Here is a 14,362-nt window from a genome sequence, read left to right as displayed (position 1 = left end):
GAATATAAAAAAATAAAATAAAGTACAAAAAATTTCATAATCATTGTATAAATTCAAAAGTTATTTCTTCAGAGGCTTTCCGTTGTGTAGCTCTGTGGGCTCATCACTCTTCTGGCATTTTAGAGGCAAAAGTAATAATTAAGCTTTCATACAGCCTGGTCCAATTTGGATCGTTTGTGGGCCCTTTTCAGTTTACAACAATGATCGAAATCGTTTACTTTTTAGAGCTTGTCGAAAATATCGATTATGTCAAGAATCAAGTTGATCGGATACCATTTGATATAATTTCAAAAATTAATGGTTCGGATGTGTCAGCGCCATCCCCCAATACAAGGATTTCATGGCTAATTTTTTCTTTTTGTCAAGGATTTCATGGCTAATTAAAAAGGCTGCTGATTTTGACACACTTTTTGTTAACGCTACTCCCTGTAAGTGTATTTTTTGGTACACTTGTAGGGAGTGACGTTAACAAGGACTGACAAATTCATTTCTAGTTAAAAATACAAGAAACAAAGCAAAACTAACAAAATGAAAAAGAGTGGGTAAAATGGTAAAACGACCACATCCGATTCTATAAAAGTGTCAAAGCCCTAAATTCTTACTTCCTCGGCTTCAGAGAAACCCTAAACACTGCAGCAGCCGTCGGACCTCGCCACACAGATCCGGAAAATGACGACCCGATTCAAGAAGAACCGCAAGAAGCGCGGCCACGTGAGCGCCGGCCACGGCCGCATCGGGAAGCACCGGAAGCACCCCGGCGGAAGGGGAAACGCCGGCGGCTTGCACCACCACCGCATCCTCTTCGACAAGTACCACCCGGGGTACTTCGGCAAGGTCGGCATGCGCTACTTCCACAGGCTCCGCAACAAGTTCCACTGCCCCATCGTCAACGTCGACAAGCTCTGGTCCTTGATTCCCCAGGAGGTGAAAGACAAGGCTACCCCCGAGAACGCGCCGCTGATCGACGTGACGCAGTTCGGGTACTTCAAGGTGCTTGGGAAAGGTGTGTTGCCTGGGTCTCAGCCGGTGGTGGTGAAGGCGAAGCTCGTGTCGAAGAATGCGGAGAAGAAGATTAAGGAGGCCGGGGGAGCCGTTTTGCTCACCGCTTAGTGTTAGATTTGAAGTAATTTTGGGTTTCAGATTTGAGGTACTTTGGATCTTGTTATCTTAATATGAATATGAATTTGATTTTGGTTGATTTTGGATCTGCTGGTTGAGTTCATTTTTCATATTGGAAAATGCTATCGGTGTGTTATCTTCTCGCGATGCATTGATTTTTCTGTTGCATGTGGCGTGGTGTGATTGCCTTCTATGATTGAGCTAGGCTCTGTGTGGCGGTGTTTTGTTTTTTTTTTTTTTTTGGTTGTTGATAACTTTGGTGTCGGGCCAGTGTACTTGCACCTCGACTAATCCTGTGAAACCAATTACACCGCCCCCTTCCGCGGGTCTCAATTAAAGCTAGAGAAAATACTTTGAATGGACAGGCTTGAAAGTAATTGATAGCACCTCAGACCTTAGGAGACCTTAGGAGGGAGAAAACTAAGTCCCGACTTTTGACGTTTGCTTCCTCCTAAGGTCTCAGACCTTGACCGCTACCCCTATTCCAATTGAAGTGATATGAGGTTTGCGCATTTGTTTCAGTTTTTGCATTTTATGTGGATTGAAATCACAACAGAATATTTGAACTCTGTCTGACCAATTTTGACAAGTATGTGAAATTTCCTGTGGACGTTGAAATTACAGGCTCCATTGGGCTTGTTAAGAAAGGGAAAATGGATGAAGCGGGCACATTGCTGAAATTTGGCAATGCATGCCCAGTTTTTAAAGCTGCAGTGTCTGGTATTACTCTGTCTCATGGGTATGTTGAATAGATGGAGTCCATAAGGATGTAGGGCTGATTCTCGCCATCTAGGAATGATGGATTCCCAGTCTGGGATCGATCCCTTCTTTATAGTCTAGTAGCCCTTCTGAAACAAGATTCAATAGCTTCTCCTTCTGTTGACTTCACTCCCTTTGAGCTAACAGCAGTGGATGACATAGCAGTAGCAGCAGCTCCCATTTCTATTCTATCTGCGTAGCTTCTCCTTCTGTTAACTTCACTCCCGAGTGCATAGCTGTGTGATTGTAATTCTTTTTCTTCCAATTTTGCAAATGGTGGACAATAAAGCCAGTGATCAGCTATTTTCAAATGAGGATTTTGCTTATTATAGGCTTTAATAGAAGAGATTCTATTAGCCGTGGGCATATAATCAGATTGTTAGAACTAGAAGGGTAGAAGATAACATATTCTGTAAATTATCCATTCGTTAGTAGAGTACAGTGATCATCCGTTCGTGTCCTCGTTGCACACGAGAACGAGAAACCCAGATTAAAACAGCATAGTAGATGACATTAAGTAAAACCATTGACATACACCATTGACATAATTTGTTTGTCTAGATGTTTTATTTTTTGATTTCTCCCGTTGAGATGAATCCGAAGAATCAAATGGTTTAACCATCTACTAGAAAGAATTTACTACACCCAGGAGATCCAAACTAAAACGATTTACTACACTGAGCAGATCAAAAGTAATTAGCAAAGGAAATAAACTAGCCCCGTTCTGGTTTGGTGAAACTGAATATAGATTTGTAGTTGGTTCCTGCTCACTGATCAAAGACTACTTAAAATTCTTAGTACGTACCCTATAATTAGCAACAGTTTTGCCGTTTGTGAAACGGCTAGTGGGTGTCGACATGCTGTTGAAATCGATTCCGTGCGGAACAAATGTTCCGCTAAGGCTGGTTTTGTTGGTGTTCGACTTGAAATCCTGATGTTATTTCCTGGGTTGACGGTTGAGTCTCCAAAAACAACCAATGTGAGAATACCCAATGGATTGCTAGCATTAGGAAGAAGCTGCTGCCTACGATGAGGATGCCGATCAGCGAGGGGTCATGCTTGTGACTGTGCTCGTGCATTGGCAGACCAAAACAGAAGAGAGGAGTAACATCAGAGTTCTCTGTTTCGTTGCTGCTGGAGAATCGTAGGAGAGACCATCTTGTTCTGAAGAATTCGTTCCTCGTCTCTTCTTGTGCTATCATTTCCAACGGAATCCTCACTTCATGGAAATAATAGCACGAGAAGAGATGAAGAAAAAAAAGAGAAAGAGAGCCCAAAGTTCTTTGGTTAGAAATGGCAGAGTTGGGCTGGTTGCTATTCACGTACTATGCGACACTGCGACACGTATCTTGCGATTCAATAGGTTTAGAGGTCAAATCGATCAATATCTCGAATCATATCTTATTTTTAAGTTCATATTTTTGCAATACCAACACAATTCATGATGCGATACATGATATCTTTTCCTTTTAAACCATGTTATATATAGTTGAAGTAGTGAAAATTTGCATATTCAAAGTCTCTATTCATTATATGCAACACCTTTTGTATGTTGTGCTGAGTATAACTATTTTTTCAATTTATATTTTTGCTTTTTAATGTATCTTAAGATACATGACGCGCATCCCAATACAATACATGTTATTAACAAAGCAATAACCTTGGTCCTGATACCAAATCCCGCCTCTGGAGGGCACCACGAACCACCCTACAAGACAAGATATGAAATGATTTAGAAAACTCTATTTCCCGTTAGGTAGGATCTATAAAACCCATGCCATGTTTATTTGATCAGGGCAACCTTGAATTCTTTCATGAGGCAGGATCCTTTGCGCCGAAAACCCTTGTGCCGAGGGTTTTCCGGCCATTGGATTGTATGTGGCCGGAAAACCCCTCGGCACATGGGCACATAGGGGTTTTCGGGACAGAGGAGATCGGACCCCATCTTCCATCCTACTTTCTTTGAATGTTACTTACTATTCCCATGCATGCTTGTGATGATTTTGATGCATACTCTGGCTCCCATAAACATGTAAAAGTACAGCAACTTACTCTGCATGAATTCACATCATCACATCCACAAAGTAGCTTTCCATTGAGGAAGTCTACAGCTTGAAATGCTGGTCCTACGTCAATTCCCTGCAACAAAAACACAAGTATGATGTTAATCATACTAATATTTGCCCAATAGAGAATCTTTATATTGCTGTTTATGAACACTCGTTTTCAAAACCAGTCTATTACGTACCCTGTCATAATCAACATCGATAAAATTCGCCCAGTTATGAGAATCGATCGTACGACACAAACGAATTGCATTCAACATGAGGTCTTTGGAGATCTTTTCCCCATACCTTCTGAAGCCTCGTGGTGGAAGAAGGTAGTTTAGTAGCACTAGAGATTTACTTTTCTTCTCTAGTGGTGATAAACCGTCACGTTTAGCACACATCCATGGATCCATTCCCTGGCTTCCATCTACAAAATGAATCGAAAACTTATATATATTTACACGAACCAAAACTATCGACTAGAAGCATAAATTTGAGCATATTTTCAACATACTCTCTGCAAGGTTTCTTTCTTATGGATATGGCACTCAAAAGGAAAGGAGGGAAATGTGTTTGCTTACGTACATTGGTATTCAACTACAAAGTTCCCCTGATACCCAATTCCTTCACTTTCTTCCTTAGTTTTGGCTGAAGAGAAGACAACAAGCCTCTGATTAGCAGCAACCATGTCTCTGACTCTCGGCCAATCTCCACCGTATCGAGGCATTTTCGATAGCGGCAACATGTATTTTGTCAACCCGGTTGCATCGAAAAGTTTTGCTAGCCCATTAGGAGTCTCAACTTCATCTTTCAAGAAGAGTGTTACTACTTCAGATGGATTTGATGTTAAGAATTCTTCGACTTCCTGAAATAGGCCAAGAGCAGGGCTCTACAAAAACAAGCGACATGAAAAATATTAATTACCATAAGAGGAATAAAGTAGATGAGGATAGAACAATAATTGTTAGCTCAACACATCAATCAAGATTTTCCTCTTTGTAGCATGCATACGCGAAGGATATGCTACGCAGCCGATTGATTTTTACATTGAGAACTCTGATTCTATATCATTAGTTGCATGACAGAGTTCATGCATTACTGGATATTAGACAAGAGGAACTCGCGGCAGTTTTGGGGCTAACAATTCTATACACTCTCCTAGACTCCACTTGATCAAGACGGTGCAATCGATTGAAGACCGAAGACCGGGCAGACGAGTAGGCCATACGAGTAGGAAAGGTACCTTGTCATTGGGGTACTCGTCGTGCTTGTCGCATTTCTGACACAGCCATACATCTTCAGTCTTGTTAAATACGTTCAACATCAATGCTCTAACACCGCTCTGCATATTAGAAGTATTAGTAGAGCACGCTTTTGGTAGAAAGAAAAATATAAGTACTGGTGGTGGTGATGATCTTACGTTTAACTGTTGCGTGACACTATCTTTTGACGCGGTACCAATTTGATACCTTCCGCCTTTGACGGTATATTGGAATGCAGTTGAAGCATGCGCATCGTGTGTTGTTAAGAATGCATATTTGTTGAAAGGTAGTGCATTGTTCTACTGAGAGAGAGAGAGAGAGAGAGAGAGAGAGAGAGAGAGAGAGAGAGAGAGAGAGAGAGAGAGAGAGAGAGAGAGAGAGAGAGATTAGTCACCAAATAAAAAAAGATTAGTCTCACCAAATAAAAAAGATGAGTTCCAGAAATTGCAAGCGAAATGTGCTTGAATACAAATCTGCAGACTGAATTTTATTGAAAGATTATTTGACAATACTAGCTAGTCTCGGGCACAACGTACAAACTGAATTTAATGCTCATATTGTTTTAGGAGCTAATTAAACTTAATTATCAAGCATCATCTTAGTTTCTGTTAATTAAAGAATTAAACTTGGAAATATTTTACGAGTAAATATAATTGGGCAAGAGATATATACCACAATCTTAAATGGATCCGAAGAGCTTGATCTGGATTCACCTTCGATCTGCAATTATACCAACCACATGTAACTGAAATATTGTACTATCTGTTTTTTGTGGATTCGGCTTGATTCGACAACTGATTAATTGGGGGAAAAAATATTTATGGAATGAAATTTGAAATAAAGTGCAGAAAATATACTATGGATCATTCTAAGAATGAATCGGAATCTATTCCACGCATTTTCCTTTACCATACGATAGGATGTTAGTAGTATATTAATATTGATTAGATTACTACGAGGACTAACCTCGTGTCCATAAGAGTCGAATCTTAGACCCGCGCTCCAAAGTAGCGCTAGCTATGTACGTACCCAACCATTAGACCAATCCCAAGGTCCATTCAAGCAAGTTAATTAGCAAGTTATATAACTCTAGCTGAAATTATGAGTATTCTTTTCAGGTGAAATTACACAAATGCTCCCTCATCTATTCGGTTTAGACACGGACACCTCCTAACTTTTAAAAATGCCCATACACGCTCTCTCATCTTCTACCTTTACCCAAGGAGCATCCTTCCGTTTGAGTACCGTTTGTTGCAAGGCACATGTCAATATTTTTGTCAAATTTTAGACAAAAATGCCCTTTAACGGCAACATATACCCAGTTGCTTTTCATACCTTATTCTCACTTTATATCAGAGATTCACTCTCTCACTCTATATCACAGATTCCTTCTCTCACTCTCTCTCTCTATCTCTCTCAGTTAGAGCTACAACTCCAACCAAACCCAAAACTGGGTGGATTCCTACTGCCGTTGTGGAGAAAAAGCCCCCTTGAGGACTTCAAATACAAAATGGATGACAAGCAAATGCAAAACTACAAAAGCCTCAATTTTTAAAGGTTATCGACACCATTGTACAACACCTTTCAAAAACCATACTATTCCCAAACAAAAACCCTAATATATTCATATATCATATAATATGAACATATACATCTACATTTGCACCATTAATAAGAAAATCTAGGATTTTTTTACATATAAAACATACCTTCCAAAGTAAGGTTGGCCACAATCTACAGCTTTTCTACAGTGTACATAATCCGATGTTCTTCGAAACTTAGGTTTTCTTCATGATCTAGGATTAGCCATGATCTACAATGCAAGTTGAAGAGGGAGAGGAAGAGAGATAGAGGCGCCATGATCGAGTAGGGTGGAGAGAAATTTCTGATCGAGTGAAGTGTGGCGTATGTTTGTTGCTCTATTTCATAACAAAGGGTATATTTGACATTTCGTTCATTCTGTTAACGGCGTTGAGATTTTTTTCCTTTTCAGTAGATGAGGGGGTGTGTATGGATGTTTTTAAAGGTTATGGGGTGTCTGTGTCCAAACCAAATAGATGAGGGGGTGTTCATGTAATTTCATCAAAGGTATATTTGACATTTCGTTCATTCCGATAACCGCGTTGAGTTTTTTTTCCTTTTCAGTAGATGGGGGCTGTGTATGTACTTTTTTAAAGGTTAGGGGATATCCGTGTCCAAACCAGATAGATGATGAGGTGTCCGTGTAATTTCACCTTCTTTTCAAGTCCCAATAGAACAGAGTTGTATTTATCACAAACTTATAGGGCGCAGCCCTTTATTTTCTTCAATAGTCCGTTAAAAAATTTCAATTATACTAGACAGTTAGTTACCGAAATTGAGATATATTTTCAGCATCCAATTACCGAAATATAATATTTTTTTCAACATCTATTTACCGAAAATGTATGTTCGGCAGTTGTTTACTAAAAATTAACATATTTTCGACATGTAGTTACCGAAATGTTATGTATGATTTTCAACAACCATTTACCGAAATGTAGTGGGCTATAGGAGAAAATAAAGGACTGCGAATAGCAGCGCCTAACTTATAAACTGCCAAAACTTCAATCTAACCAAGCGAGAGAGAGAGAGAGAGAGAGAGAGAGGGGACCTGGCGTTGTTCATGATGAGAGAGAGCATTGGCGGGTAGAATTACATAGTGGAAAACTGAAAGTACGATCAAAATGATGTTACAAATAAGACCACCCATTGATGACAGATCAAAATGAATGAATTAAGTTGTACTCATATACTTAATATTTACATGTACACACAGTTACATAATTAATACATACATATATACAGTTACAAAAGTAATACGTACTTGAACCCGGGGTGTATGCTGTGAGGCAGTGCACAACATGCGTGTTGTGTAGCTCGAATCTCGTCTCGACAATGAATTTTGCATGCGTACTTGGAAGGGCCACACATGTTCGCATTTATAGCTCAAATTGAAGGGTGGTTGTACCAACTACCAAGTTTTTTTTCCCCTTCTGTTTTCAATATTGTATACATAGAGTTAGCTGTTTGTTCCAGAAACCTTCTTAAAAAATAAGCAATTTATTTCACATTTTCAAACTCAAAAATAATGTAAATGAAAAATATTTTTTCAAATTTTTTTTGCATCGTATAAAACAAGATCCATATTACATATTTTTAAATTTCAATAAGCTCATAATTTTTTAGTTTGAAATTGTTTTTTTAAAAAATAAGGACTTTTTCCTCTTTCTGGAGCGGACTCTAGTAAGTTACTCTACAAGAGTTTTAGAGACTATCCTCATCAATCCCGAATGGATACGACGAGATTCGAACCCTAACCTCTCACATAAAAAGGACATGAGTTACCAATTAAGACAACAACCCATGCCATTGGTGGTTGTACCAAGTTCACGTAGTATCCAAGTTGGAACTTTCCTAACTTGCACCAAGCTCCAGCCTCATGGCGATTTTAATACTAAAATTAGACCCAACAAGTAGCCCAACCAAGGCCCAAGTTTGTTATTTAAGGATTTTGGACCCACAACCCAAATCAATTCCAAACTATCCGAGCCGAAGTTGTCAATCCTGTACCGGCCAGCATACCGTTTTCACTACAGGAATGGTACGTACTGGTACCGGGCTGTATCTCGGTACCGTTCTGGATTTACTGTAATTAATATTTTATATATATTTAATATATATCTACCAGATTGCAAAACCATTTCCGTGAAACAAATGGCAGCAAAAAATTATCCAATAAAACTCAAAACAAAGTTGTGAAACATATCAGGATTCCATCGTGATCTTAAGCAAAGAAAAACATATATAAGCTCATAAGTTTCTTTTAATTAGTTTAGAGCCCACAACTTATGTCATAAAAAAAGAAAGAGAGAAGGTAATTTTGTACCGTCCAGAACACCGGAAAATGTCCGAAACAGACCGGTATCGTCTGGTACATCCGGTATTGGCTGGTTTTTCAACCGGAACGGATCTTGAGTCTTTGTGTTCCGTTTAAGCACCGGTACGGTACATACCGGCCGATACGGAACGGATTTCACAACTTTGATCCGGGCAGAATATACCACAGACCTTGGACCACATGTCACAGGTTCACGGATTTTGAGACCCGGCCTCGTCCAGGTGTTCAGTGACGGCTAGCGAGCGCGCTTGCATTGACTAAACTTGGCTTTTGCAATTCCTGTGGTGAGACAGTTTTCTGTCATACTTAAAATGGATTTGTTCATATGTAGGCTCACCATAATATTCGCACAAGTTTTTCATTTTTCCAACACGTTTGAAGGATACGGGGGAAACAGGAATTGGGTTTTGGGAACCAAAAACCAAACACAGTCGTAGAGTATCACTCAAGTAACAAGTCAAACAACAATGCTATGGTGACTATGTCTGAGTACCACATTTTCAGTACCGTCTCAGTCTTTCGATTTGAACATTTAAAATCATAAGATCTTGTTCCCGCCCAATCGACTACCGGTACCGTTAGTGAAAGACTGAAGGTGGGTGGATTCTAACGGGGAGCTGGAATTGCTCTCGGTTATGAAGATCAGTGTTTTAAACCTTCAGATTGAAAACTTCAGCGTTTAATTTGTTAATTATTAGGTGGACAATAAAACTCGTGACTTTTTTTTCTGTGCTGGAACAATTTGTGTGGGCTCGTGAGTGAAACCTCGGGCTCGGGGTTCTTTAGGTAGTTTGCCCAATTGGGAGGTGTGCGGGGCCTGGCCCCGCTTGCACCCTGCTCACAAAGATCTAATTCATACTTGCACTTTTTTCCTTTGATGACATGGGGTGGTAGTATGGGTATGTTTGTTCGAAACTGCCTGTATATGGTGCTTTTTGGGGGGCCATCTTCTACGCCCTCTTTTGTCCTTTCTGCTTTTCTTTCTTTCTTTCTTTTTTTTTCCCAAATCAGAAGAACCGACCAATTTATCCACAGCTCAACTAAATACTGGGGTCCTTGATTCTTGAAACGAGGCCATTGTCTTGCTTCTTTTATACTTCTCATCTCAACTTGAAAAGAATTGAATCTTTGAAGGTAGATTTCCAAAAAAGTTCACAAAATTAAAGATGATTTATGTTCTACAAAGATAAATAAATGGCTAAGACAAACTAAAGGGAAATATGGGATTTGTTATTGTTTTCAATGCAAATCCTGTTCTTATCTCATTGTTGGCTATTGAAAAATAGTCATGACAACTATCTTTTCCTTTTTTTTTTGCAATGGGAGATGCAGAAAATAAATTGACCTCAGCTGCCTTATCCAACTGCTATATATTTTGTTTTGTTTGACCACAAGCAAGGTTTTAAATAATGGCGCGTAATTATAACGAAAGCATGTGAGGGTAATGGGAGTATCGAATGGTAAGTAGTGAAAAATGGTTGTGATGCCTGTGAAGGGAAACTAAAAAACCCGGATACGAACTGATACACATTAAGAATCAGTTGCTTGCGATTTTTGGATAGCACCGGCATAGGGGAGCATAACTTTATCGGATGGACAGAAAATCTTTATACGCAATGGCTAACTGGCTGGCTGCTATTTAAACCTTGACCACAAGTACAAAAAGCCTTACTATTAGGGCTCGTTTGGAAGAAGTGAACTTTTGAATCAAAGGTTTTATTCTATATATCCGGCGTTTTGTGTATCTTACATTTGGAAGAAATGAAGAACTATCTTTTCAATTTATATCTACTCTTCTTAATGTATCTTACGATACGTGGAATAACATATCCTAATACGACACACAAAATGAAAAAAATAATACCCGATACGTATCCTATTTTGAAAACCTTGGCCATGATACCAAATTCCACCTCCGAAGGGCACCAAGAACCACCCTACAAAACAAGATGCCAAAGGAAGTTAAAAACTACATATATGTTAGTTAGGAGTGATCAGCACTTCACGAGCCTTTTTCACCACGCATTTGTGTGGAAGCTACACATTTAATGGTGGAGCCCATACGAATGTGTGGTGGAGAAGGTTCTGGAGTACCACGTGACGGTGTTCAAAGAGCAAGCAATAATTTTCCCATAGCTAGGCATATAAAACCCCTGCCATGTTTATTTGATCAGGGCAACCTTGAAATCTTTCATCCTACTTTCTTTGAATGTTACTATTCCCGTGCATGCTTGTGATGATTTTTCTCATGTATAAACAATGTAACAATGGGGATGTTGGGAAGCACCCCCGCGAAACAATTGATTCGGCTGTTCATCTCGGCAATCGATGGTTCGGATCTTTGTCGAGCAATCGACGGCTCAGATTTGTATGCGCTCAGATTCAATCCAAGACGTTCGTGCTGAGATGACAGTCGGATCAGCCACTTGGCACCGCTTGACAGGAATGCCGCTTGGCAGCATCCCTTGCTACATGAGTTGGAAATCATAAGCTAGGATCTATAAAACCCGGACACGGGGATGCTGCCAAGCACCCCACTTGGCAGCGGTGCGAGCAGCCCATCCGGCCGCTCATGTCATGTTTAGATTACAACTTACTCTGCATGAATTCACATCATCACATCCACATAGTAGCTTTCCATTGAGGAAGTCAACAGCTTGAAATGCCGGTCGTACATCTATTCCCTGCAACGAAAAGACGATTTTAACTATCAACAAATGCTAAAGTTTTTCCCAATAGATCAATCTTTATATGTGTTGTTATACATATATGGACTCAATTCTTGTCAAGAGCTATCTATTAAGTACCTTGCCATAATCAACCGCGATGAAATTTGCCCAGTTATTAGAAGCGGTTGTGTAACACTTGTGAGTCGCGTTCATGAGGTCTTTGGAGTTCATCTCGTTATAGTACCTCGCGAAGATTGGTGTCGAATGATAGTTGAGTAGCACTAAAGATTTTCTTTTCTCTTCTAGTGGCGATAAATCATCATCGCGTTTAGTACAGTTCCACGTATCCTTTCCCCGCCTTCCATCTACAAAATTTAATCGAGGAACACATACGTTCACAAGAACAAAAACTATACATAGAATAGAAGCAAAAATAGGAGGACAATGTAAATGCGTGTTTGCTTACACTTATATTCGACCACGAAGTTCCCTTGATAAGCAATTCCTTCACTTTCTTCCTTGGCTTTGGATGAAGAGAAGACTACAAGCCTCTGATTAGCAGCAACCATGTCTTTGACTCGCGGCCAATCCCCGCCGTATCGAGGCATTTTCGATAATGGCAACATGTATTTTGCCAACCCAGTAACATTGAAAATTTTTGCAAGTCCATTGGGAGTCTCAACTTGGTCTTCCAAGATGAGTGTGACTATTTCAGATGGATTTGAATTTAAGAATTCTTCAACTTCCTGAAATAGGTAAATAGCGGGACTCTACAAAAACAAGCGACATAAAAAAATAAAAATAAAAATTTAACTACCACAATTATTAAAAAAAAAAAAAAAGAATCAAGAGTTCATGCATTACTGGATATTGGACAAGAGTACGCATGGAGACGATTCTGAGACGAATAAGCAAAATATGAAATGTGTATAAAGGAAAGGTAATTCCTTACGACAACTCTTAAGAAGTTATCGGTTTGATCGCATTCCTCACACAACCATACTTCATCATTGTGGTTGTGTGCGTACAACATCAGTGCTCTAACACGCTCTGCAGATTAGAAGTGTTAGCATGTGTATAGTTTGGTAATGTTTGATATTAAGAAGAGATAGCGTCGCTAGCAGTGAGGATCGTGATCGATGATCTTACATTTAACTGTCGCGTGACACTATCTTCTGTATTTGTTCTCATACTGGCAGGAAACTGTATTCCTTTGGGGCCAAATGAATATCCAGTTGAAGCAAACGAACTGTGTGTTGCTAAGAATGCATATTTGTTGAAAGGAAATGAATTGCCCTACTGAGTGAGAGAGAGAGAGAGAGAGAGAGAGAGAGAGAGAGAGAGAGAGAGAGAGAGAGAGAGAGAGAGAGAGAGAGAGAGAGCAGTTACCAAAAGAGACTAATTAGCCAAAAATTCCAGGAGGTCTGATCAGGATCCTTAGAATCATAAGCATATTTGCAAATGGAGTACAAATTGAAGGATTAAATTAGTTACTAAAATGGTCTGATCAGGATTCTTAGAATCATAAGCATATTTGCAAATGGAGTACAAATTGAAGGATTAAATAAGTTACTAAAATTTTAAACTATTGAACATAGTACTATAATTGGGATTTGGGAGAGAGATATATACCACGATCTTAAATGGATCTGAGAAGTTTGATCTTGCATATTGGTGATTAACTCCTTTGATCTGCAAATTACATCGACCTCGATCATAACTCAAAACTGTACTAGCTGCAACGACAATTCAAGACATTCGGCTGGAAAATTTACGCAAAAAATGAATACTATATATATGGTACTGCATATCCAAACTTAGCATATATAGTGTTCTCGAAATGAATCATTAGTGGCGGAGCTACATAGGATTAAGAATCCTGGAGGCCGAGTTAACGGAATTTTTTTTTTCTTTCAAAGCTTCGACTGTTCAACCCAAGTTAATTCTGGCTGTAACTTTTTTTGCGTCTATAGAATTGAGTAAATTGTGTATTATACCAAAAAATTGAAGCACATAAACCAAGATCGGTATTTCTTTCTTAAAATGTCCAATTCATTGAGTAGGAGTTTGAATTAACTTTTTTTTTTGCCACGGCGATATATATTAGCGAGGGTTAGTGGGGCTAATATATCCATAGCCTTGGTCCCCTAAAGGGCCTGCCCTCTGGGGCTCGAACCCAAGACCTCCACAAAGAAGAGGTCAGTAACTTTTTTTGTTGTTTTTTAAAAATATTGTTCAAATATTTGCTTTTTTGTCGATTCATCTCAATGAGAGAAATACGAAAAATAAAAATTATCGATTGAATTTGCAAAAAAAAAGAAGTGCAGAAAATAAATATGGATCATTCTCAAAATGAATCAGAATCTGTTCCACACAAGTTAAATCGAGCTGAAATCATGAGTATTCTTTTCAAGGAAAATACAGAAATTTGCAATCCAAACCTTACACAGAGAGAGAGAGAGAGAGAGAGAGAGAGAGAGAGAGAACCTGGTGTTGTTGATGGTCAGAGAGAGCACTGGGGGATAGAATTACATAGTGCAAAACAGATACTCCGATCAGAATGATGTTACTAACTAGACCACCCAT

General features: G+C 39.2%; 3 protein-coding genes across 3 annotated transcripts; 1 reads left to right on the top strand and 2 right to left on the bottom strand.

The window, feature by feature from the left end:
- Positions 1-594: 594 nt before the first annotated feature.
- Positions 595-1,261, top strand: LOC131310947 (large ribosomal subunit protein uL15x-like). Its single transcript, XM_058338224.1, has one exon. The coding sequence runs from the start codon at positions 670-672 to the stop codon at positions 1,108-1,110; it is 441 nt and encodes a 146-aa protein (XP_058194207.1). The 5' UTR covers positions 595-669; the 3' UTR covers positions 1,111-1,261.
- A 1,169-nt stretch (positions 1,262-2,430) lies between these two features.
- On the bottom strand, positions 2,431-7,938 carry LOC131310946 (PI-PLC X domain-containing protein At5g67130-like). Its single transcript, XM_058338223.1, has 8 exons — positions 7,821-7,938; positions 5,861-5,908; positions 5,347-5,487; positions 5,170-5,268; positions 4,512-4,815; positions 4,127-4,353; positions 3,931-4,017; positions 2,431-3,586 (listed from the first exon to the last, which is right to left on the bottom strand). The coding sequence occupies exons 1-8, from the start codon at positions 7,917-7,919 to the stop codon at positions 3,446-3,448; spliced, it is 1,146 nt and encodes a 381-aa protein (XP_058194206.1). The 5' UTR covers positions 7,920-7,938; the 3' UTR covers positions 2,431-3,445.
- Positions 7,939-10,809: 2,871 nt separating this feature from the next.
- On the bottom strand, positions 10,810-14,362 carry LOC131309636 (PI-PLC X domain-containing protein At5g67130-like). Its single transcript, XM_058336245.1, has 7 exons — positions 14,264-14,362; positions 13,409-13,468; positions 12,926-12,979; positions 12,243-12,546; positions 11,915-12,141; positions 11,705-11,791; positions 10,810-11,044 (listed from the first exon to the last, which is right to left on the bottom strand). Exons 1-7 carry the CDS (start codon positions 14,360-14,362, stop codon positions 10,877-10,879), a joined length of 999 nt encoding a protein of 332 aa, XP_058192228.1. The 3' UTR covers positions 10,810-10,876.

Source organism: Rhododendron vialii, chromosome 12a, assembly GCF_030253575.1.
Source record: "Rhododendron vialii isolate Sample 1 chromosome 12a, ASM3025357v1".
In the NCBI taxonomy this organism is placed as follows: domain Eukaryota; kingdom Viridiplantae; phylum Streptophyta; class Magnoliopsida; order Ericales; family Ericaceae; genus Rhododendron; species Rhododendron vialii.
Note: the sequence above shows the minus strand (reverse complement) of the source record. Positions and strands in the feature narration are given on the sequence as shown.

What these genes read in the sequence shown, in the direction of transcription:
- LOC131310946 (XM_058338223.1), bottom strand. Translation starts at nt 7,919, where the DNA reads ATGGGTGGTCTTATTTGTAACATCATTTTGATCGTACTTTCAGTTTTC. An exon ending in CTCATCATGAACAACGCCAG is followed by an intron (nt 5,909 to 7,820) that starts GTCCCCTCTCTC and finishes GTATAATTGCAG; the next exon opens with ATCGAAGGTGAATCCAGATC. An exon ending in CTTTGTAGTTGAATACCAAT is followed by an intron (nt 4,354 to 4,511) that starts GTACGTAAGCAA and finishes TTCATTTTGTAG; the next exon opens with ATGGAAGCCAGGGAATGGAT.
- LOC131309636 (XM_058336245.1), bottom strand. Translation starts at nt 14,362, where the DNA reads ATGGGTGGTCTAGTTAGTAACATCATTCTGATCGGAGTATCTGTTTTG. An exon ending in CTGACCATCAACAACACCAG is followed by an intron (nt 13,469 to 14,263) that starts GTTCTCTCTCTC and finishes TGTAATTTGCAG; the next exon opens with ATCAAAGGAGTTAATCACCA. An exon ending in CAGATCCATTTAAGATCGTG is followed by an intron (nt 12,980 to 13,408) that starts GTATATATCTCT and finishes AAAGGAATACAG; the next exon opens with TTTCCTGCCAGTATGAGAAC.
- LOC131310947 (XM_058338224.1), top strand. Translation starts at nt 670, where the DNA reads ATGACGACCCGATTCAAGAAGAACCGCAAGAAGCGCGGCCACGTGAGC.